At 35.4% G+C, this 25,262-nt stretch overlaps 2 protein-coding genes and 1 long non-coding RNA gene across 6 annotated transcripts in view; 2 read left to right on the forward strand and 1 right to left on the reverse strand.

The window, feature by feature from the left end:
- The window catches only part of LOC125661127 (uncharacterized), a 39,826-nt gene extending 39,228 nt beyond the window's left edge, over positions 1-598 (reverse strand). The window contains exons 1-2 of the long non-coding RNA XR_008798237.1: positions 584-598; positions 142-327 (exon numbers count right to left, since the gene is read on the reverse strand). This is a non-coding gene — a long non-coding RNA (uncharacterized LOC125661127). The remainder of the gene's footprint in view (positions 1-141; positions 328-583) is intronic.
- LOC125672806 (pyrin-like) overlaps positions 1-25,262 on the forward strand; it is a 132,618-nt gene that overhangs the window by 82,169 nt on the left and 25,187 nt on the right. The window contains exon 1 of one of the 3 annotated variants that reach the window (XR_008798204.1): positions 22,115-22,343. The exons of 1 other annotated variant lie outside the window; for it this stretch is intronic. The gene's annotated coding sequence lies outside the window, so the exon portion shown is untranslated. Of the gene's footprint in view, positions 1-22,114; positions 22,344-25,262 lie in introns of those variants that run through there. One more of the 3 variants, XM_056148075.1, reaches the window with a different exon arrangement.
- Positions 6,350-8,995, forward strand: LOC125672700 (E3 ubiquitin-protein ligase TRIM71-like). 2 transcript variants are annotated; one of them, XM_048908907.2, is made up of 3 exons: positions 6,350-6,579; positions 6,880-6,981; positions 7,133-8,995. In XM_048908907.2, the coding sequence occupies exon 3, from the start codon at positions 7,164-7,166 to the stop codon at positions 8,766-8,768; it is 1,605 nt and encodes a 534-aa protein (XP_048764864.2). In that variant the 5' UTR covers positions 6,350-6,579; positions 6,880-6,981; positions 7,133-7,163; the 3' UTR covers positions 8,769-8,995. The 2 variants fall into 2 exon arrangements, with proteins under 2 accessions (XP_048764864.2, XP_048764863.2); XM_048908906.2 differs by lacking the exon at positions 6,880-6,981.

Genomic DNA, 25,262 nt, shown 5'->3' on the forward strand with positions numbered 1-25,262 from the left:
AGATACAATCAATTATTCAAAGTGCTGCACCATGAAAATTAAATATCTAGCAGGGAGATTGACACACATGTGTACATACGATATGAAATATGATATCTGAATTGCCCTTTTTATCGGTGCAGATAAATAAGAAATCCTTACAATAGAATCCCACAACAGCTGTGCAGAAAGTATCATGTACTATTCTGTTCCACCAACATGTTGCCAAGGTCGACAACTCCTCACCACGAATCCGTATCCCGGTGTTCGAGGCATTAAAGAACGAATGTTCACACGATATAGTCACGTGACTGGTGCTGTGTTGTCCATGTACTGTGAAGCCTGATACTAAAACAATATAACAGATTCTAGATTTTGATTGGAGGATATAATATGAATATTGAATGTCCATGCATGTTGTAGAACCATCGACTAATAATGCTTTCAAACGTAATTAAGGCATTGATCAGTGGAGACACGTGATCGGGATTGTGATGAAGATGGAAGAAAGTTTGAATTAACGACACATAGCATTTACACCTGTTTTATCGTCAGATGACGTATACCATTCCGTCTGACACAGACTCATTACGTCACTACTCACCACAAGTTTTGTTTCTTCTTGTATACCCCATTCGACACATTTCCAATGGAGGCAACGTATCTTCAAAAAAGTTAGTGTGTTATCAGTGATTTTACTTGAAGTACAGAATTTGATTAACTGAAGAAAATAATTGAATGCCAGTACGCATAGTAGTGACATGGAATTTTATGACTGCGTTTCAAATATCCAAGCAGAAAATGTAAATGTGGTCAAATTGAAATATGACATACGAGTTATAGGTTAGTAGCAAACTTTAATATTGTGAGTTGGGGACATTAAACAAGCATGAACCACCTGCAATTCTTTTTTATCTCCATAAAATCGTTTACCATGAACTTGATAATATTGCTAATCCCTGTGGTGCACATGTGTGGTAAAATTAATGCTACACCCTCGGAATGAATGATGATATTATTTACCTCATCATCAATGTGATATCTTGCTTTTCAGACAGATATTTGGTTGAATGAGTAATTGAATTTAACGCAAAGGACCTATAGATCCCCTCTGATCATACTGGGTATATCTGAGCGCAAAGGACTTTTGTATAATCCTTCACATGTATGTACTTATTTAAACAAACATCTTACACATTGTCAACTTTTTAATACCTTTTTTTAAAAATGTCCCACACCTTCTCGTCTGATAAAAAAATATTTAAACGAAAATAATTTTCAGAACGATACCTGACACCCTGTACTTTAAATCCACTCGGCTATTTCGTGTCACTATGCACGCCTCTGTGTACGGTTGTGTACCTTTTAATAAGCACCTGTCACTACATAAATAATAGGAACCCATTTAAGAGGATACTAATGTTTTAGGACTGCTGAGTGGACTTTGTTAAAAGAGGAAATTAGAACACTGTAATTACTCATTTCTTGCAAAAAAAAAATCAGTAATACTGTGTATAAAATATATTAATAACTTAATGTAAATCGCATGCTTAGGAATGGTCCTGTTGTGAGTATTAAGATATAAACGATTATCTCTCTCTCTCTCTCTCTCTCTCTCTCTCTCTCTCTCTCTCTCTCTGTATCTCTCTCTCTCTCTCTCTCTCTCTCTCTCTCTCTCTGTCGGTCTCTCTCTCTCTCTCTCTCTCTCTCTCTCTCTCTCTCTCTCTCTCTCTCTCTATATATATATATAGGATCTTCAGTAACAATATTATGCGATTCATTAATAAACTTTATCATGATCATTTCATGGTATGCATTACATTAAATTTCAGGTAACCCAGACTGGCGAAGGGATGATTTGGTGTCCCCGTGTTTCACTTCACTGTAAACTCGACGTGAGCAGTGGTTATTTTCAGATTTTATTTTTATTTTATACGTGTGCATTTAACAATTCTTCTATCAGATAAGCCATTTCAAAACAAATATCTCCTGCACATCCGGGGTCATAGGAGCGGGACAAAAAATTTGACCAATTTTCAAAACTCTTCTCTACAATCACACACCTGCTAGGAAAAAAAATAAGTGTATGGTGATGTAGTGCAGGAAATCCTATTCCGAAATTCTGAAATTGTAAATTCCATGATTACTTTTGTAGGGGTCCTCCCTCGAGGACGGGGTAAAACTTGGTATTTGTGACACAGAGACAGCATCTGCTGTTATATAACCAACAACGGTAACTGTATCGCAACAATTACCATCGCAGTTCCTTTTTTCAAACACACACACACATTGTTGTTACAGCGTCGGTTTTTATCACCGGATAGCTATCAATGTGATAGTGGCGAAAACAATTAAAAAACGGTAAACTATGTATGCAATCGGTCTGAATTCAAATAGTATAGAGTGTAGTATATTGTTATCACTTTCATGTAAATCAGACGAATGTGATCCATTTAGAAACATATGTTAAAAGTAACGTTAACCAACTGCGTGCATAAACCACGTCTGGATAACGGTACATAACATAACAACATTTAACAATACATGAGGACAGGTACAGTATAGACAGCTTTAATTGCGCATGTAACGTTCATTCCTACAGTATTCACCATACCAAAATATATCACATGTTGTGTAGATTAACACGTGGAATTGTCACTCCTTAAAAACCATTTTAACCTCGGTTTCACCTCAGTCAACAATGCTTTTTGGTGGGGTGAAAATTGCAAATTATACCTTAAAAATCATAAAATATTTTGATATTGTAAATGAAAGGCGAAGATAACAAAAAGAGATCAATTTCATAACTCCTATATGCAACACAAAATAGATAGTTTGGACGCATCAGAGGTGGGATCAGGTGTCTAGGAGGAGTAAGCATCCCCCGTCGACCGCTTACACTGGCCATGAGCCCTAGATCCATATCAGGTAAACGGAGTTATTCATAGTCAAAATCAGTGTGCCAAGAACATCGTCAATACAGGCGTCAACCTATGGGTCGTAATGTAAAACTTAAATGTCGAATTGAAAGTCACAACAAGAGATGTTTTTTTGTGACTTAGAAGTGTCTGAATAAATTCTGCTTGATGAAAGGAGAAGATATTGATTAATGTTGGTATGTATTTTTTCCTACTTAAATATAAAAACAGGTCGGTGGACATGAAACAAAACCTATTATACCCTAAATAATGTTAAACGACATATGCAGTTGGATATCTCCTCAAACCAAACATCAGTACCAAAACCAGTCCATTGGAAGAACTTTCTGCATGAAGTGTTCCACAATGCTTATCAGAGAGTTTATGTGGGCAGTTAACTAATACATAAACTAATACATAAACAAAGTTTCTGAGTTACCTCTCTTTGCTCATGCCGATTCACGTGTTTTGTCTTTCTGTATGATCATCAACGGTAGCCCGCTGTGAATACACATAAACAATATGTACCAATAAAGGAAACAGTGTTGTCATAATATGTGTTAATCCACCAGCGAATAAATCAAAAACAGTATAATATGGTAAACGGTAGTTCGGGGGGTTCATTAAGTATGAAAAGAAATAGATACATATTCTCAATTTACGGGATTTGAATTTTGTATCATCCAATTTACCTGTTTATGATTGTGTACTTTGGGTGATTTTTTTTAGTATTTACAAAACAATATCTATAAAACTATTTCATAATATCGTATTAGTATTTTTAAGTTACCATTGTATTTTCACTGTCTAATTAACACAAAATAAGACTCGTGTAGTGAGTAGAGTTTAAACGAATCGGGCAGCGACAGATCACTTTGAATTTTTTATCACTCGATTTAACAGTTGATGTAAATGTACTTAGAAAATGTTTTGCAGAAACAGGATCTTCCTGTCGATGTATAATCTGAGGACTGATGGGGATAGCTACCGAATACATAAACACTGTTCCGGAGTTACCTCTCTTTGTTTGTGTACAGTCTTCAACTCTGATCACAAATAAATGATATGTACCAATAAAGGAAACATTTTGTAATCATAATAAGTTTGTTAATCCATCAGCGAATAAACATGATGCACTAAAACAAGATCCACATAGTGAGTGGGGGTTAAACAAATCGGCCTTTGAATATAAAAAGGCAGATCCGGGTTCTCGATTTACATACTTTAAACTTTGTGTAATTCGATCTACCTGTTTGTAAGTGTGGCCTTTGAATATTCGTTTTATTATTTACTAAACAATATGTATAAGACTATATCACAGTTACTTATTAGTGGTACAAAGTACTTTTACATTGTCACCGAATTTTCACTTGACAAACCTGATTATAAGGAACTGGTGCACCTGGGTTAATCCACGATTTACGGCGATACACTTGATTGTGTGCCGGAATTGTGCACGCATCCCGTCGGGTACGCCGATTGAGCCTGGAGATTTTGATAGGCGAGAGGCGGCTTCAAACTGGCGTCATTGTAGACAGTAGTATCAAAAGGTGCTTAGTCGTAGAGAAAATGTTTTTATTTCTTACACTGGTGAAATAAACATGATTTGTAAATATGTTGGTAATTTCTATGTCGAATAATGTTTATACAATAGACGCTCAATAGTTCCATTACTGTACAGTAACCGGGTCGCTTGATTCATAGCACGTCGCCGTGTACACCCGGCTTAGTTTGATTAGGGCGGATATTATATGCTAACTGTCCAGTCTTTCTCTCAGACAATTTGCGAATTCGCATGGACGATATTTCTATTAAACTGCGCATGAGATTTTAGCGCTCATTTGGCGCATTTAAAAACGTCTTCCATCGGATTCCCTGTCTCAACAAGACTTAATTCTATTTCACATCAAATACAATTTCCTTGCTGTTTCATAGACAAATGTAGATGCCACTTAGTAACTAATTAAGGTAGCTCATTACATTAGTTTTCTTTTTTTTTATTTAATAGCTCGTTAACTCACCTCTTATGGAGTATAATTTCGCCATCAAAAAAGCGACACAAGTATTTTATATGAATTTGTGTGACTTATCCCGGAATGATAATAGAGGTTCTGTTTTTGTAAATAAGATACTCTAGAGTTCAAATTTCGCTGTGATTTGATTCCACTTTTCATATCATGTAAACAATGGGAATATATAGTTATTATCTGTTAAGAAAATTTAGATTCATATATGTCGGCTTATTTCTGATCATGATAACTACACGTTTATATAACTAGATATAATTGATTAAAACTTTCTGTATTTGGTTAATAAACTACATATGTATTTATATTGTATATGCCATAGGCTTTTGGAGTATGGATCGTGATCATTCCACCCCCTACCCCCCCCCCCCCCCCCCCACACACACACACACATATAAACAAATGGTTTTTTTTTTTTATTTCGACGACGTGGGCTACAGTCATAGCCATATGAAATTTAAAAGTTTTGGAAAGCAATCATCCATATCCTAAATGATTTGAGTGTACATACTATCGTCTATATCTTCCTAGATCTGTAAGAACACGGGCGGGTTCAAATACCTCTGAGAATGTTAGCTAATGAGGAAACCCTCAAGCTTAAACTCAGAGTTATATACCGTTTGTGGCGAATTTATGCGCCGTGTGACATTTAAACGTTAATTATATGAATCATGCACATTTTAACATGAATAGTGAAGATATCGAACAGTGATCAAACTCCCACAACAAAGAAATCTATATTCTTTACTAATATATTGGGGGCCATTTCATATAGGCTTATTGTTTCATCCTTAATAAGCATACTATTTTGTGATATTTCATACCTGAATAAAATGAAATAAAAATGTATTGATTATTAAAAGTTTGATTTTCATTTCCAGTTGAAGGACCACAACTCACACTGCACGGTTTTCACGAGAAAATACAGATAACATTATTACTGAAACACTCTTCGTAATTCACCCGCTCGTAAGGCAACGTTCAAAGGGAATTTGCTCTCAAATTGGCATATTTTGAAATTATTTACAAATTGGATAATTGTTCGGTGTCTCTTCTCAGCATTTGCGGAACTATTGACCTCCAAGTTTGATACATCGGCGATTACGAACAGACTAACTATCAGGAAGACATTATTCATGAATTGACATTTTCTTCTTTTTTAAAAATAAGTTTATTACTTCAGATCCACTTTGATTCATTGAGATTATTGATATTCAACCAAGTCTGTGCCATTGTACTTGTTTCTATACGTTTTAATTTATGTAAAGCCCAATACGAGCCGCTGTATGTAATACACACTCTGCATCAAGAAAACATATCCGTAATATTCCAAGGAATGTGCAGCGGGATCGGTCCTCGCGTCTAATGGTTAAGGTGCAGAGGTCATTCCGACAAGAAGCATGCGCGAAAGACCCCTTCTGTTTTTGGGGTGAAATTTTCGTCCTTCGTCTATTATATTTTTTCTTTTCACCCCTGAACCGTTCAAATACCAATAGAAATGAATATACTTAAATCTGGTATCATATGGGCAATTCATCACACTTCCTGTCATTACTTGACAGGACGGAAAGTCTCTATACATCTAGTCATCATCATCATCAGGTCGATATACCAGGAAGAGGCGGCGGTACAGAGGACATGTAGGATATTTACAGGTTAGACAACATTATTTTACAATATACATTCTAAATCGTTAGAAATGTATTAGATAATTGTTTGAAAAAGTAAAAGTGTTAAACTTAAAATAGATATACTTGCAGTGAGCATCTTAATTTCATGTAATTCAGAGTACAGCGGGGGAAAGGGGGATGTATGTATAATATATATATTTTATATATCTATTTAGATATCTATACAATATACATTTATCTATACCTTTTTTTAATATAACTATGTTTTATATCAAGTGCAATTATGAATTGTACTCAAATGTCGCCGTTTTTTTTTTTTTATAGAAATGAACGCATCTTTCCTTTTTGTATATTCCCTGTATGATACAAACAAGATATTTAGACGTGTATTTCCTTCTTTGATTAATACGTGTATAACGTTTTAAGGTAAAAATGAAAATTGCGTACTTTTATTCAGAAATGTAATATATTGATATACTTCTTTATTACTAACAAAGCATCGGTATTGTAAATGCATTGTTTCATTAATCAGTTTAAATCAGTATTATTCATCAAAGTTAATTTCTTGTATTGACAGTTAACTACTCGTGTTATGGTTAACCCAAGAAATGGACCTACGTGCTCAAGACGTCCTACTGTGTGATCTTTGTGAAACCGACCCCCTCCAGTATTGCTGTGAACATTGTCATATCAATTTTTGTGTTAACTGTGTTGGTAAACATCTATCAGATTCCTCAAAAAAACACAATGCCGTGTCCTATTTACAAAGAAAGTTTACTCCTAAATATTCAAAATGTGTGAAACACGCCCAAAATGATTGTGAAATTTACTGTGAAAATTGTGCTATTCCTGTCTGTTCTATTTGCGTAACTTCTGGTAAACATAAAGGTCACAAGTTCGCTGATGTTCTGGAAAAAATGGGTTCAGAAAAACAAAGTTTACAAAAAGATTTGAAAGAACTGGAGACCAGAATTTATCCCCGACATGAAGAAATGGTCTCTGATGTCCAAACTGAAACAGCTGAGCTAGAAACGAAATATGGGAAACTTAACGCAGCTGCAGACCAACAGGGAGAAGTCTGGCACCGCGAGATCACCGCCATTGTAAACAAACAGAAAACAGACATCGAGGAAATAAAAACTAAACATCTTGCTATATTAGAGAAACACAGAGACGAAATCACGCACAGAATGACTGAGATGAAACAGGCCATTCTAGAAATGAAAAACATTCTGGACACCAATGATATTTCCTTAATATCAACTTACAAATCTAGAAATGATGAATTCAATATTCTGTCTCCTAAAATCAAAGTCACATTACCAAGCTTATCTACTCCAAGAATTAACACAGAAAAACTTAATGAGGTGTTTGGTTCATTAACCTCACTATCCGTTACAACAGTCGGATCACTGCTTGCTGAACCAAGACTTACCGCCGCAATAAATACTGGGTATAAAGAACTCTACAATGTTTGCTTCCTCAGTGGTGACCGAGTCTGGACACAGGGGGACAATGAGACCATGAAACTTCTCAACTTTCAAGATAAACTACTAACATCAATAGAAACCGATTCAGGAAAATGGCCACAGGATATAGCAGTAACACGGGACGGAAATCTTGTTTACACTGATATTTATAATAAAACTGTAAATCTAGTGAAAGATAAACATATACAGACCATAGTGAAATTAAAGGAATGGAGACCTTACTCTGTCTGTAGTGTTCCCTCTACGGATATCCTTGTTGTCATGAGCAGTGTTGATAGAAAACAATCCAAAGTTGTGCGTTACTCCGGCTCCACAGATACACAAACCATTCAGTTTGATGATCAGGGTCGTCCACTCTACTCATCTGGTCCTTTTACTAAATACATCAGTGAAAACAGGAACATGGATATCTGTGTGGCTGACAATAAAGCCGAAGCAGTAGTGGTGGTCAATCAGTCAGGAAAACTCCGATTTAGATACACTGGTCATCCCTCTAATACCGAGCAATCATTTAATCCAGCCGGCATCACTACAGACAGCCAGAGTCACATCCTGATAGCAGACCATGACAATGACTGTATCCACATTCTAGATCAGGACGGAGAGTTCCTCCGTTACATTCAGAATTTAGAAGATCCATACGGTTTATGTGTGGACATCGGTAACCACCTCTTTGTGGCTGAGCGTTTTACTGCTAAAGTGAAAAAAATCCAGTATTTATAAATACTGTGTTAATTACACATCTCAACATATTCACAATATACTGTGTTGATTAGTGCATTAATTGTCTTGTTAACTACAGTCCTGTATTGATTACAGCCATGTGTTAATTACACCAGTGTTTGAAATTTGACTATACTTTTGTGGTTGTTTATGTATGTCTGATTTAACATTATTTATTTGTTATTTGTATTATGTTTTACTGTATATATAGATCAATATTATTTAGAGTGCAGTCGTATGTTATTACTGAGCACTTAGTTTGATTAGTAGTACAATATCACATAGTCCGGTCTTCATAGATTTTCTACTCACAGTCTTCTATTCATCATATCAATGAACGCGTTCCTAAATTTCCAAGAGTCTGCTAAAGAGACAACAACAAATTAAAACCATATTCAATTCAATTCCCTGGAATTAAGAACCAATTAATATTTACAAATGGCCAGACTAAGTCCATTACAAAATGAGTTGGGACCCCTGTAGTATAGGAGGGAGCACTATAACGAACATCATGTGTGTCTGTGCATTGGTAGCTTTCTGGAGTTTTGGATTACCCCTGTAGCCCTTTAATTAAATACTGATACTTGAACTTATATCAATTCAAATGGTTACAAGTTTGAGTTTCGGCTCTCGTAACCTAATTTTGAACCGTAAACTTAGTAAATAGTGCCACAAAGTGGAGTCTTTTTGTGACAATTTCATCGGTATGATATCTAATTCTGCTAATTTTATAATTTTGACTGATGAATGATCTGTAAGAATTCACAATCTTTTAAACAGGTGGGCTAATAATGTAGGTTGGTTTGTATGGAGGAGCATATGGTTTTCTTCTGTCTGCTTGTCTGTCTAGAACTTTGACCTTCCTCATAATATTTGATAAATACTCATAAAACCCGATCACATCCCTACATTATATCAAGCAGACTAGTTTGACCGTCTAATCAAAAGCAATCTCCATATATTGGTTGAAAACGATCAGATCCCGTGAAGAACCACCGATTTTGTAAATGTGTTGTATTTACCTAAAAGGAACAATGTATGTTGATCATGATACAGGGTTCACGGCTGGTGTAACCGATAGAAAGGGGATGCTTACTCCCCCTGAGCACCTGGAAAATAAGGGTTCACTTAATAAGAGACTATCATGGTACATATCTTAAATAAATATGGCGGTAACAAAAAATTTTACAAGCATTTCAACTCACCGGACCACTTCATTTTGTCCATGAAGGTCAGGAATTTGGAGAAAAAATACCATAACACAAACAATTCAACATTAAATACCTCTTTTCAAAGACAACGAGAAGATCGATGCATAAGGACTATATGCACTGCATTTCCAAAATGTTACTCTGTTACATTGAAAGTTTTACATGTGTTATTTGAAGAGGCCGACGCTAATCTATACCTGTATTTTTAACACCAGAAAATAGACTGAACACCATGATTATCTATTCTGGAAATCACAGGCTCTTTAAACCACCTCGGGTCACCGATGAAAGGTGAAGATAAAGAACAGTGATCAATCTCATAACTCCTATAACCAATACAAAATAGCAATATACACGAGACACAGGATCAGGTGCCCAACATTAGTAAATATCCCATGTCTACTGGTCATGTGAGCCTTATATCTTGATGAAGTAAACAAAACTATCCGTAGTCAAAATCAGTGTGCCAAGAACATTCTAACAATTGGTGTGAAACACGTCAGACAGCATCTTGGCCCAACTATATATTGTATTAGCAAACGCGTTATAACAAGCATATAATTTGCGAACTGCTGAATTCAGTACCTTGCTTCGATTTAAAAACTGATCATACACAGATCAAGCTCTTCCGTATCGAATCAGTTTAGAAATATAAACACGGTATGCAGGTGATAACGGAATATTGCTACATAAATATGGGAAGTTGATTATGGGAAGTTGATTACAGAGAAGCTGAAATCATCCCATTTATCATAAAGTTGAGTTTTTAGTTTGCCGTTAATATCTACTTTCAATAAAATATCTTAGTGTGGAGCAGAAGTCGATGACTCCGTGGCGTCTTTTATTTCGAGGTCGCAGGGATATATCGAATCGATATAATGATGAAAGTTATTATTGATAGAAAAAACGTCGGCGATCCATCTAAATGTCGAATCGAAGGCCACAACCAGAAAGCTCATGTTCTCGCGTAGAATTTTCTAACTAAATTCTGTTTCATATGAATCTAAAAGAGGTCAGGTAACAAATGAGCACAATCCGTGCCCATCGGAATTTAAACAGATTGTTGGAAGACCTGATCCCAAAGACCATGGAGATATTGTTAATGAGAAACTGTAGCATGTTTTTAATTTCAACTTCAGAATTCGGTGGCCGAGTGGTTAGGCCGTCAGACTCTCGACCGAAAGGTCGTGGGTTCGAGTCCTGGCCGCGGCAGGCCTGATGCTGTGTCCTTGGGAAAGGCACTTTACATGAATTTCCTCACTCCACCCAAGTGTAAAAGGGGTACCTTGCTATACACAGTGAAATATATTGTTAGAATGTTAGTGCCCTAGCGCTTGTAATGGCAGCTTGCACTGTATGCTTCCTAGGAGGCTGAGAAAGTTCTAGATTGATATAAGATCTGCCGGGTTAATACTGTACATTTATTATTATAAAGTGCTTTGAGCAGCAAATGTTGGAAAAGGCGCTATATAACACCAATTATTATTATTATTATTATTATCATATTATATATTATAAGTTGTCATTTAGCAGGTGTATGCCGAAATATTTCTTGTTTCCCGGTGGAAACATATGTTTACAGATCAAAACACACCACAAATGTTCACTCTACGATAAATTGTAAATGAGATTAAAGTGTGATAAATGAAAATTAACCATTCTTTAGTCAATAATATAAAGTTATTATACAAATTGAATAGGTTTTTTTTTTTCAATTACATCAATACGTATTTTAAAATATATGACGTTTTAAAAGCTCGGTTTCAAGGAAGGTACTTTCTACTCCTTCTCAAAATGAGTTGAGATTTAGAGCAAGTGATTAACTAACACCGCTATTAAAGTTGAGAATCAATTTTGAATTAATTCTACTTTATATTTAAGAAAGTACCAATAGCAAAATTGCAAAACCTTTTAGAAAACACGAGTTGAAAAAGTAGGCGGAAATCCAGAGTTAGACTATTGTTACATATGATACAGTTTTTGTTTCAGGTTTGTAAGATAAATTTTGATTTCTTTTTATTATCATTGGTGAATGATTTTTTTTTCAAAAGATTGAAAATAAAGTTTGATCATCAGGGACCAAAATTGCATTAAATTAATCTAATAATGATGCATATTTTTATTACCTAATACAATGTTTGCCAAAAAGGATACTAGATTCGTGTAAATCTAAACAGCAGAAGACATAAGGATGCGACTTATTGGTAATGAAGATACCTTTCTAAACAAGGTAAATTAGGTGGAAGTTATGTGGAAGGTAACTAAGAGACTTGTTAACACGAGATGGAATGTCGTGATAGTTATATGGAAGGTAATGAAGAGACCTGTTAGCACAGACAGTAGAATGAGGTGATAGTTATGTGGAGGGTAATGGGGAGACTTGTTAGCACAGAAAGTAGAATGAGGCGATATTTATGTGGAGAGTGGCGGGAAAACCTGTTAGCACAGAAAGTAGAATGAGGTGATAGTTATGTGGATGGTAATGAAGAGACCTGCTAGCACAAAAAGTAGAATGAGGCGACATTTATGTGGAGGGTAATAGGGAGACATGTAAATCCAAAAGAGAATACCGCAATAGTTATGTGAAAGGTATTGGAGAACTTCTCAATGCAAGGTAGGATGATACGATAGTCATGAGGAGGATAACGAATAGTCATTTCAACACGCGGTAGGATGAGTTGATAGTTACCGGTAAGTGGAGGTAATGAAATATCAGTGAGGACATGGTCTTCAGTGTGTCGCTTGTTCCAGCATTCGTGATCAGTGGATATTTGTTTGCGTTTTACACATAATATTATATAGTATATCAGTATGTAGAATTCTGATAATATGTTCTATACATTCTCCAAATTAAACATATTTCCCCTTGAATAAAGAGTCAGCTTTTCTTACTTTGAAGACACAGAACAGTTATGAAGACACAAATTAAAAAAAATGATTTTCACCATTCTTAGCATTCATTATTTTTAAATACAGGTACCGAGTTCATTGATTTTAAGATAGTTCAGTGGCTAAATATCGAATAGTAATACGATGTTCGGGATTTAATTCCTGTGCCACTTACTATTTCTTTCCTTTCCCCATGAAAGATATATTAAAATTGTTAATGCTTCTTTCTTTTTCAAAGTATAAAAGCATCACAAGCAATAAAACAGAACATCAACATTTACAACAAAACTCTTATGATTAATAGGAAGTGATGAAGAGGGCGTACGATTTGACAAAGAGGATTGTTGAACTGCAGAGAGAACACTTGCTAACGTTCGCTAAGTATGTAATAAGATTTGATAAACAATTAGATGAAATATATCTATGTTTATCTGATATGGGGACAAGTTGCAGTACCGTAATGCTTACGACGTTCTGAATATAACATTCAGACCTAAAGATATAGTTACAAGTATCACTAGCCCGAATTATCATGAAATATATCTGAATTTCGCTATTCTTTATACTCGTATATTAAGTACATTCCAATATTACAGCAGTATAAAAGAAAATATATTCTTAATAAATAAATACCCCAAAAAGTACTCATAAAAATGAAAGAGTTACTATAATATATGCTATCGTGACACTAGTTAATATTTTGGGCCTGGCCGTCAGTTAGAACCCTGGAATTACAAAAGTCCCAACATCCGTTTTGTTTCTCCTCCATATACATTGTACTTTTTATACTATATAAACAGACATAGAGATGTCCCTCATAATCGCTAGCATAATTTTGGTCCTACTCTGCGACTAGAAGTTTTACCTTTGGGATCATGACGGTTGTAATTTTGGTAACGGGTTCCTCCAAATTGCCCATTTTCAAGTTTCAATTTAGTATCAATATCATTAAAGAGAATGATATTTCAATGATGTATGCATTAAAACTAATTACAGGTGTGGCCCCGGCCTTGAGATAGAACCTTTACCATTGGGATCATGAAATTTACAATTTTTGTTGAGGTTTTCCTGTTCATGATGCATTTAGTTGTTCTTGCATATGTGCAGTTGTATTTCTTTTGTTGTGTAACCTTTTCAGAACAGTCCCGGACCATTCGACATGGTGGACTGTTTTCATCTTATTACTTACTTTCAAGATATGTGTCATCATAAAACATGTCTCCCTTGAGTATTCGGGTCAGAATAGCTCCTTGGTACCCCCTTGCTTGTCGTAAGAGGTGACTAAATGGGGCTGCCCTTCAGATGAGACCGCAACAATCCGAGGTCCCGTGTAATAGCAGATGTGGCACGATAAAGGTCCCTCCCTGCTTAATGACCTTAAGCGCCGAGCATAAGCCTATATTTTGCAGCCGTTCACTGGCAGTGGTGACGTATCCATATGAGTGAAACATTCTTGAACGTTAATCAATATCCAATCAATCAATCACACGTTGATGAAGTTCTCCGTCCAATTTTTCGTTTGATATATGCATCAAATAAAACATTCTAAGTTTCATTTCATAAATCAGGAACAAAATCAATAACATGGACACTATCAGTTCAATTCGTATTTAAAAAGGTATATCGATGTGTAGGATCGTTGATGTCGGAAACTGGAGTTTTCGTCGTTAAATAACATGTATATGGGTAAAACCAATACCAACATAACTTTATTCTGATCAAGTTGTAAATCAATTGGAATTTCTCAACTTTACGGAAAGGTCTGGGAGTGGTTGAAGGGCAGTGGTATTGCCTCGCTTTGTTCTGGAAAATTGCATAAGGCTGATTCATATCTAAAATCACGGATTGAAGAAATGAACAGATACAGTTTATCTATTCAAAAACTATCAAAACCTATTTCTTCTGTAAGATAAAAAAAAGTATCGAGAAACATTGATTTACATCATGTCGTATTATCTTATTTGTCATTAATAACAAAAAGAAAAATGGGCTTAGATCCGCCACTGTCCGTTCACTTTTGCTATTTCAGGGTAGTTTATCAAAAACGGAAGCAGTTATTTTATTGATTTTACAATATTTACAAATCAAGTCAGATTCTAATATAGCTTAGGGATTTTAGCTCACGTATGAAACAACATTAAAGGCGCAAGCAATATCTCTGGTGCAAGATTTTCGAAGCTTACTAGCAACATTTGTAAATTTATAAGTATAGATGTAATACTTATGGTAATTTTGGTTCCATCCTGATACTATCCTCTGGATCACGAAATATATTTTTTAGCATAAGGCTAAAGAAGTTATGCTATTGTTTACTGTTCCTTATCTCCACATTTTAATCCGTCTAAATATTCATTTATTTTAAATTCATCTCAAATATTAAAGCAGATGCTATTCAAATGATTTACATGTTACGCCGAGTTTGTCCTTGTACTGGAGTCAGACTATTTACCTTGCGTATCACTATTTTATTCTTGGAAATCTTCCTGTTTTCTATGATTATGTATATGTATGCAATTACAGTTTCGCGGTTTAGGAGAAATATCTTAATAATTGGTCAGTATTTGGCATATTTGCACCGCACTTGGAGTCCCATGAAGTCCGAATTCTGAAATTTACACATTATATCCCCTCAACCGTAAGATGCTTCCTGCTTTTCAAAAGAATTGAAATGGTAGTTACGTGTATCAAGAAGTCAATTGTTCAAATGTTAATGCTCGAAGAATCATGAGTGACTACATACACGGACCAATATCAATAGGTCACCTGAGTGACTTGGGTGGCATAAAACATAGTAGTAAAGTGAAACAGTTATACAAATCATGTTGGAAAGTTGTAAATGTTCAGGTTATCAAATTCCCCTTCCCTTTATAATAAGTGCCGAAACAATAGTTACAGCTAACATTGTTCTCCAACTACAATTATTATTTTCAGTGAAAACCAAAACAACGAGTATTCTAGACAGCCCTAACCTTTCAGCAATCAACTGAACATATGTTAGTAGAATTCGTCAGGTTGTGTAAACAAATCTGATCTGTTGTATACAGTTTTATATGCATTTAAGAAGATATTGAATATACCAAGTTCTCAATATTTAAATGTTAACACAGATAATGTACCAAGTGCTTGATAACTCAATGTTTATGAATATCATGACTAAAATATAAGCACACACAGTGTAGCTGTTGACAAGCCTTGTCTGTCCTTTAAGTCTCCACTTACAATGAGTGGTGATGTGAAGCTCTTATGTTGCACACTTTACTGTTATTTTGATCATGTGTTTATGAGATTGCTTTCTTGGGGATAGCACTTCACAAAGTGACTCTTGATCTGCATATGAAATACATGAAGACAACTAGTACATGCAAAGTTCACGTACTTTCAATGATTTTCATGAAACGTCAATGACTTAAATGTGATATGTGTTGTTATGGCATGTTTTGTTGCATTGGCACGTTCGTCGTGCCGCACGTTTCATCGCTAGCGACCAGATATGGCTCAAGTATCGACGCCCCGTGACCTAATGTGCTGTGATGGTAGACACAAATGGTCGTCAATTTTAGGTCATACCCGATCACGAATGGTCGTCACTGAAGCCTCCTGTCCCAAACCCCAACTTTGATATTGCTTGGCATGTTCATGTTCATGTGTGTGTGTGTGTGTGTGTTCGTTCGTTCATCCGTGTTTGCGTGTATTTTAGTGATGGTGTGAGTGTGTGAGCGTCTTATATTTGTACGTGCATTTCCGTATACGTGTAGGTATCTGTATATATATATATATATATATATATATATATATATATATATATATGTACAATAATAATGACAAGTTTGTTTACATAGCAGTTTTATTTGATTGTTAACACATAGGTCAGAAGTCAACTGCTATGTAAACAAACTTGTCATTATTATTGCACATATTGCATATTTTTTATCTTGCACAGACCAGAAGTCGGCTGTGTTTTTATTTCCTTTTTTTTTTCTTTTCTCATGTATTATTTCACAACCTTGTATCATGACGTCATAATGATCTTTGTTAAAGCGTCAATACAATCCGTCAGGTTTGACGTCATAGTTAAATCTATAATGTGTAACTAAGCAATAATGTCATAACTCTTGAAAATTGAAAATGAAACAGGTTGAGTTATTTTCGGCGTTCTAATTTTTCTTTATTATATATATATATATATATATATATATATATATATATATATATATATATATATAATATATATATTATATATATGTATATATATATATATATATATATATATATATATATATATATATATACATTAAATTTAATATAATGCAAAGAAGTATGCATTAAATTCCACAGAGATCGTTGCGGTGTTGAATTATCCCCATTACCTCGAACACATCATGCGTGATAGCCATTAGTACAGCAAGTTCTTATCTTTCTGAGCTTAATAACAGACCGGACTAAACTAAATCACCACTAGAGTCTTTTCCAATACCCAAAGACGGAAACGCAGTCATGGACATCGTCCATATAAAAGACCAAGTATAAATGATGTCACGTTTGATTCACCTTTGCCTTACGTCAACAGATAATTAGGTCCACATCATATTCGTAAAAAACTTTACTCTATTCCATTGAGAGTTTTACACACGTTATTTGAAGAAGCTATGGCTAGTCTATACTTGGATTTTTCAACACCTGAATATAGACTGAACTCTATGATTATGGATGTTGCCTACCACAGGCTCTATAAACCAGCACGGATCATGGATGACATTCCTTCCAAATCATGCCGCCAGTTCCTTAAGCTCAAATTAACAAACAAAGGAATAGATGCCGTCAACATAAGCAACATTCTTCGTCATAAATGGGTTGGGTCGTGTATTCTAACTTATTTCAAGTTCAAGTCTACACCCTGTATTTCCTACAGCTATATTTCTACTATTGCATCCAAACTTTTTAATTATAAGCAAACTTTGCAGTGCTTAGATATAGATCATCTTATACGTAATCCACCAACATGTTCTTGTCCTTCATCTTCTTTCAACTATAGTCCAGCTGGACATGTCATTACTGGTGATGTTGATATAGTTGAAAATGAGGACCTCAAATCACTTATTCTAAAAGGTCCTAAATACAGAGAACCTTGGTCTTTTAATTGGCGACAAAACTTCATCTCTATTATGAATTATGTCGAAGATTATGCCAGACGATGGACTAGATATGAAAAAGAACTTGATACATTGTCAGAATAGGTTAAAAGCATAAGAGGGATATTAAAATCCCGCATTAGACACATGAAAACAAAAGTACGTACCATATATCCTACTGTGTTTAATAAACCAGAAGTGATAAAAGAATTAAATAGGTTACATGAGGGATATGTTTTGGTTCCAGCTGACAAAGCTAGTAACAACATTGTCTTTTGTAAGGCTCATTATTACAACTGTATTTTAAACGAACTTGGCACTTTTGGTAATCAACTTATACTCAAACTGCCCTTTCAAAAGATGGAATTCTTCAAACCCATTCGTCAGTTTTAGACACATTTAATATCCCAGCCAATGGATCGAATGAATATGAGTTACCGTACCTATACTGGATTCCTAAACTACATAAAAACCCTTACAAACAAAGATACATTGCTGGATCCAGTAAGTGCTCTGCCAAGCCTCTATATTTGCTCCTCACGAATATATTAACAGCTGTAAAGGAGAAACTTCAAACTTACTATGCAACTACATATGCCAGAAGTGGTGTTAACCAAATGTGGATTCTAAAAAATTCTAAAGAACTTTTAGTAAACTTGAAATCGCAGAATTTTTCCCAAATCAATAGCATTAAAACTTATGACTTTTCAATGTTTTCCATTTTTGTTGAGGAAGCAACTGTCTATGATGTCAAAAAGTCTAGTCTTTAATTTATCGTGAAGAATGTTCGTGCATAGTATTCAAAAACTTCTCCGTGAGAAGAAAAAATCTCTCGCTGTGACCTTCAATTCGACTTTTAGATATATTGATGACGTTTTGTCTATTAACAATCATAACTTTCATTCATATGTCGATTTGATATATCCCTGTGAGCTGGAAATAAAGGACACCACAGAGTCGTCCACTTCTGCTTCATACTTAGATATTTTATTGAAAGTAGACATTAACGGCAAACTAACAACTCAACTGTATGACAAACGGGATGATTTCAGCTTCTCCATCGTCAACTTCCCACATTTATGTAGCAATATTCCATTATCACCTGCATATGGTGTTTATATATCTCAACTGATTCGATATGCAAGAGCTTGTTCTGGGTATAGTCAGTTTTTAAATCGAGGTAAGCTACTAACAAAGAAGTTGATGGTACAGGGATTTCAACAGTCTCGATTGAAGTCAGCATTTCGCAAATTCTATGGTCGTTATAACGATCTAGTTCGTCAATACAATATCGCATTGGGTCAAATGCTGTCTGACGTATTTCATACCGATTGTTAAGCCGTTCTTGGCACACTGATTTTGACTGCAGATAACTCCGTTTACCTGATCAGGATATAGGGCTCAAAGCGGGTGTGACCGGTCAACAGGGGATGCTTACTCCTTCTAGGTACCTGATCCCACCTCTGGTGTGTACAGGGGTCCGTGTTTGCCGAACTATCTATTTTGTATTGCTTATAGGAGTTATGAGATTGATCACTGTTCGTTATCTTCACGTTGTTACCAGCCACCTGTCGTATAAGTCCCGTGGTCGAGTGTATAACACCTGCGTACGGAGCGCTATGCTCCATGCCAGTGAGACCTGGGCACTGATCAAACAAACACTTCCTCCCCTACTACGCAATGACAGGATCATGATAATACAGATCTGTAACATCAAGCCTGAAGATATGGCCACTGTAGGTTCCACTGAATTGCTGTGGCGATTTGACATCGATGACCTCGACATCATCTTTGGGAAAGGATACTCCGCTGGTATGACCATGTTGTCAGATCCAGCAGTGCAGTCAAGTGCACTCTAAACATTCAAATTCCTGGGAGACGTAGAGTTGGTCGGTCAATGTCATCATGGAGAGAGCTGACGGAGAAAGATCAAAGAGAATGGAAGCTCTCTACTGTCAACCCTCAAGACCGGAAAAAATGGATATCTGAGGTGAGATCTACCATGCGTGCAGTTAGCCAGATACCTGGAAGAGGGCCCATTAGTGTGGACATTACCCGTAATCCTGCACAGAAATAAAAAGGAACCAACAACAACAACAACACATGTATATATATCTTACCGAATTACATTAATAAAATATGGTATACATTTTTTTCCATTATTGAAAGTACTCGCACCTCAGCAGTTAGATATGAAATAGGAGGTTAATAGCTCTGCTTTCAACTTTCTCAGACACCATTTTCTTCAAACAATGTATCTATGCCCAAAGGCGCATCCAACGCTGGCGACCCCACCCTTCGTGTATTGTGTTTCCCCAGACATCTGAGATTGTAACCCTTCGTTCTGAAATGTATGGATCCGAAATTAATTGCACATGGTATTTAATCAACTTCGGATATGTACTTTGAGCTTATTCACCCCCTTTCAACTTTTAAAACTTTGTATCAGTCATGCCGAAAGCCTACATCAAAGGGCAGGCGAATTTTATTGATATGTGGTAACTTTCACAGGGGCCTAAGATACCATTTTTAATTATTATAATTAAAGGAGATTGGTTATACAATCTATTTCGTTTCATTTCGGTATATTTCGTTTCATTTCGGTGGATTTCGTTTCGTTCCGGTAGATTTCGTTTCGTTTCGATTTCGTTTCGCACTTTACAGGTACCCGTTATGGTGAATAATCAAACGTGTACATACTATAGAGAAAGGTGTAGATAACGAACATTAAGAAATTTCTAACGTTCTATAAGGATTACAAGACCGGGAGTTGGACAAACACGGGTCCTGGATACACCAAGGGAAATGCCTTCATTATTTGTAGGCGAGCATAGATATGATTGGGATAATAATTTACCCTAAGAAATGATGACTTACTAAATTTTATCATTTACTTATGCTAGGACGGGAAACAGATTTTCTTATTGGTGTTGTTGCTGACAAACTGCCTAATTACGTATAAGAAGAAATGTGTCGAGCAGAATATATGCAAGAAATATATTTTAAAAAGAAATTGAATCCAAATGACAAAATTCTAGGTTTAATCACAATATTCAAACTAGAGAAAAGTACCGAACCCGATCAAAATTGATAGAAATTACGAAAATAATCATATCGTTGCTAATCGTATACACCTTTCCACAAGAAATTAGTTTCTTTTACTAATTCATTTAATTTGTAAGTCATTTTACATCAAGGGAATGTAAAAATTTTTTTGCAATGACTCTTTATTATAATTTTGATCGGGCTTGGTTAAAATCTGAGAAATCGTTATATTTCTTAATTTTGACCATGTCTTTTCAATTTGTTTTTACAATATATTTATCTGGTATATCTTATTTGTAATCGACATGCTTTTTTAAAGATTTTAACCGTAGATTAAAAAAAATATCAGGAAATAATGTTTTCAATTTTTAATAGATATTTTTTATTTAAAAAATCATAACGTCTAAGTCAATAAAGCAGGTTTTCATAGATGTTCATATCACTCATCAAATCAAAACAAAATCTGAACTCTAGAATCTCTTATTTGCAAACAAAGCACCTTTTTATTATTCCAGAATAAATCACCAAATATAATACAAAGTACTTGAGAGCTTGTGTCACTCTTTCGATGACGAAATCATTCTTCACAAGAAGTTTTGAACGAGCCATTAAATACAGTATCGACCGTAAACCATACAAACAAGCGTCTCTCTGATTGTACATATAGATCAGTTTAAACCATACAAACAGGCGTCTCTCTGATTGTACATATAGATCAGTTTAAACCATACAAACAAGTGTCTCTTTGATCGTAATTGTAGATCATTATAAAGCATACAAACAAGCATATCTCTGGTTGTATATGTAGATCATTATAAACCACACATGACAGAAGACCAATAATTATAAGATAACACACTGCACTAGATACTTGATAGCATACATATTGAACATGAAGCATTACTGGCTGAATTAGAGAGATTCATTTCATGTGTTTCAAGTCATCCATCATATATGCATAATCGAACCTTAAATTTTAATCTATACGTGGTGTTTACAATCGGAGATATACAATTTATTTATCTTGCAAACCCCTACCGCGGCACTTCACTTGAGTGGTAAAGACCGTGTTTGTGCGTCCACAGCATGATAACACTCACGTGGCGCGTTATAAATGAGGACTTTATACAGGGTGGTGATTGCTTCTGATAGCGGCTTCACTCACCAGATCTCTAAACTTCACGGACGCAATTTCTCACCTACCCGGCCGAATTGCACACCAATGCAGTTCTTGAAGAGATATACTGAACTCTGCAGAGGACACAGCAAGAGTTCAATGATAGTGGAGTGGACAATTTAAGGTAAATATTTACAGATCTACATCTCAACACAGTGTTAAATGAGCAGCTGAAAATAACGAACTAAACTACCCATCAAAACATCGGGCTCACAGCGGGTGTGACCGTTTTAAGAAGAAAAGGTTAAGATAATGAACAATGATCAATCTCATAACTCGAATGCAGAATAGAAAGTTGGATAAATACGGATCCCTGGATATACCAGAGGTGGGGTCAAATGTCTTAGATAAGTCAGAATTCGCTACCGACCGGTCATACCTGCCTTGGACGCTATATCTTGATCAGGTAATCGAAGTAATGTGTAGTCAGAACCAATGTGTCAAGAACAGCCTAGCAATTGGTATAAAACACGGCAATTGTTACAACACTTTGATGACGCATATATCTGTAATATATTAATCCTACTTCTTATATCGAAGTAGGATATTTAAGGCTATACATGTAATTGGTGTACAAAATATGTTCATAGATTTCAGATTACTGTCATATTTTTATAACTCATTGATGAACAATTCATTTGCACATATTTAGAGGAAACAGTAAGTATCTTGATCAGGTAAGATGAGTAACCCATATTCAAAAGCAGTATGTAAAGAACGGCCTAACAATTGCTGCGTATCACATCAGTTAGATTTAGACATTACGATTAGTGGAATTTTGCAACAGCCAATGTTTTGTGCGACGCAGATATTACAATATGTTTATCTGCTAATTCGTCATTCCCCTGATTCAGTTTTTATCTATCTAATAAGTGTATACATTGTGATATTTTGCACAAACAATGTTAGGTAAACTTCTGAAGTACACACAGTCAAAGATCATACATGGATATAGTACTGCCCCGGTTTTGTGTACACATAATATGATAACACCCACGTCATAAATGAGGACGGTAGATAGGGAAGTGATTACGAGTGATACTAAGTTCACGATCAGCATTTTACATCAAACCAGCAAAATTACGCAAGAATGTAGTTCTACATTAAGTAATGGCCGAAGGGATTTTGCAGCTACTAGAGTGGACCAGTTTCAAGTAAATGCAATTTTTCGCAATACAGATTGATATCTTTCCACTATTAATGTTTCAGGTGTTTTAAATTGTTTTTGAATTCAGTCAAACTTGCCACAAAACTTTTATTGGTATAGGAGATTTAATCAGGACCTTGGACAAAGAAATTAATGCCAAAAATTAAAGCTTGAAATAAGTAGGGATTTTCCTACCATCCACATCTCCAAAACTACTGCGAGAATGACGATAACGAACACTGCCCTAGGTCAGGTTATGCAGTAATCAAAATCAGCATTTATCAGACTTTATTTACTTAATGAAATGGTGGAGATAACGAACAGTGAACAGTGATTTCATAATTTTGTGTATGCATAGTGATATCTTGTACAAACAGTGTAAATCTAACTTTTATATACTACCCAACATCATACACTTGTCGATGTAGTAGTCTGATGTCGCCCCGGTGTTGTGTAGGTACAGCATGATGATACCCACGTGACGTTTGATGCAGTAGCCTGATTTGCTCTCGGTGTTGTGTAGGTACAGTATGATGTTACCCACGTGACGTCTGATGTAGTAGTATGATGTCTCCCCGGTGTTGTGTACGTACAGTATGATGATACCCACTTGACGTTTGGTGTAGTAGCCTGATTTGCTCTCGGTGTTGTGCAGGTACAGTATGGTGATACCCACGTGCCGTTTCATGTAGTAGCCTGATGTCGTCTCGGTGTTGTGTAGATACAGTATGATGATACCCACGTGACGTTTGATTAAATAGTCTGATGTCGCTCCGGTGTTGTGTAGGTACAGTATGATGATACTCACGTGACGTTTGATGCAGAAGTCTGATGTCATCCCGGTGTTGTGTAGGTACCTTATGATGATACCCACGTGATAATTGATGTAATAGTCTGATGTCGCCTCAGTGTTGTGTAGATACAGTATGATGATACCCACGTCACGTTTGATGTAGTAGTCTGATGTCACCCCGGTGTTGTTTAGGTACAGCATGATGATACCCACGTGACGTTTGATGTAGTAGTCTGATGTTGTCGAATAAATATTACTTCTTACATCAAATCATATTTCACGTGTTGATTGGTCAAGTACTAATCTGGTATCATATATTGGGTAAGGATATATGATTAGTCATATACACGTGTGTATAGTCTATATATGATTAGTTGTATACACGTGTGTATAGTCTATATATGATTAGATGTATACACGTGTGTATAGTGTATATATGATTAGTTGTATACACGTGTGTATAGTCTATATATGATTAGATGTATACACGTGTGTATAGTGTATATATGATTAGTTATATACACGTGTGTATAGTATATATATGATTAGTTGTATACACGTGTGTATAGTATATATATGATTAGTTGTATACACGTGTGTATAGTCTATATATGATTAGTTGTATACACGTGTGTATAGTCTATATATGATTAGTTATATACACGTGTGTATAGTCTATATATGATTAGTTATATACACGTGTGTATAGTCTATATATGATTAGTTGTATAGTTCTTCTTTGATTGTCACCTATAGTTGTTTGGGGAAGGTGTTCATATTTCGGATAGTAGTCAATGTATTTTGGAAATGCTCATTATCTAACCAATGGGCAAATATATCTTGTACATGTATGTATAAGGTCGATTCGACGAACATTTCGGTTCCATCAGAGTTTTTCTGCTATCTATGCCACGTATCAACACTTAAATAAAGTCAGGTAGAATGTTGCAACAACAAAAGGTCTTTCATAAACATGGTGTTATAACTTCTGACGGTAAATTTGTTTTATTTTGTGGTTCATTGGCATTTCATGGTTTTGTTTTCGTACATTATGTTAATTCATTTCTGGTAGTGATTTTGATTTTGTTGATAATTTTATCTCT

This window comes from Ostrea edulis, chromosome 8 (assembly GCF_947568905.1).
Source record: "Ostrea edulis chromosome 8, xbOstEdul1.1, whole genome shotgun sequence".
Classification (NCBI taxonomy): domain Eukaryota; kingdom Metazoa; phylum Mollusca; class Bivalvia; order Ostreida; family Ostreidae; genus Ostrea; species Ostrea edulis.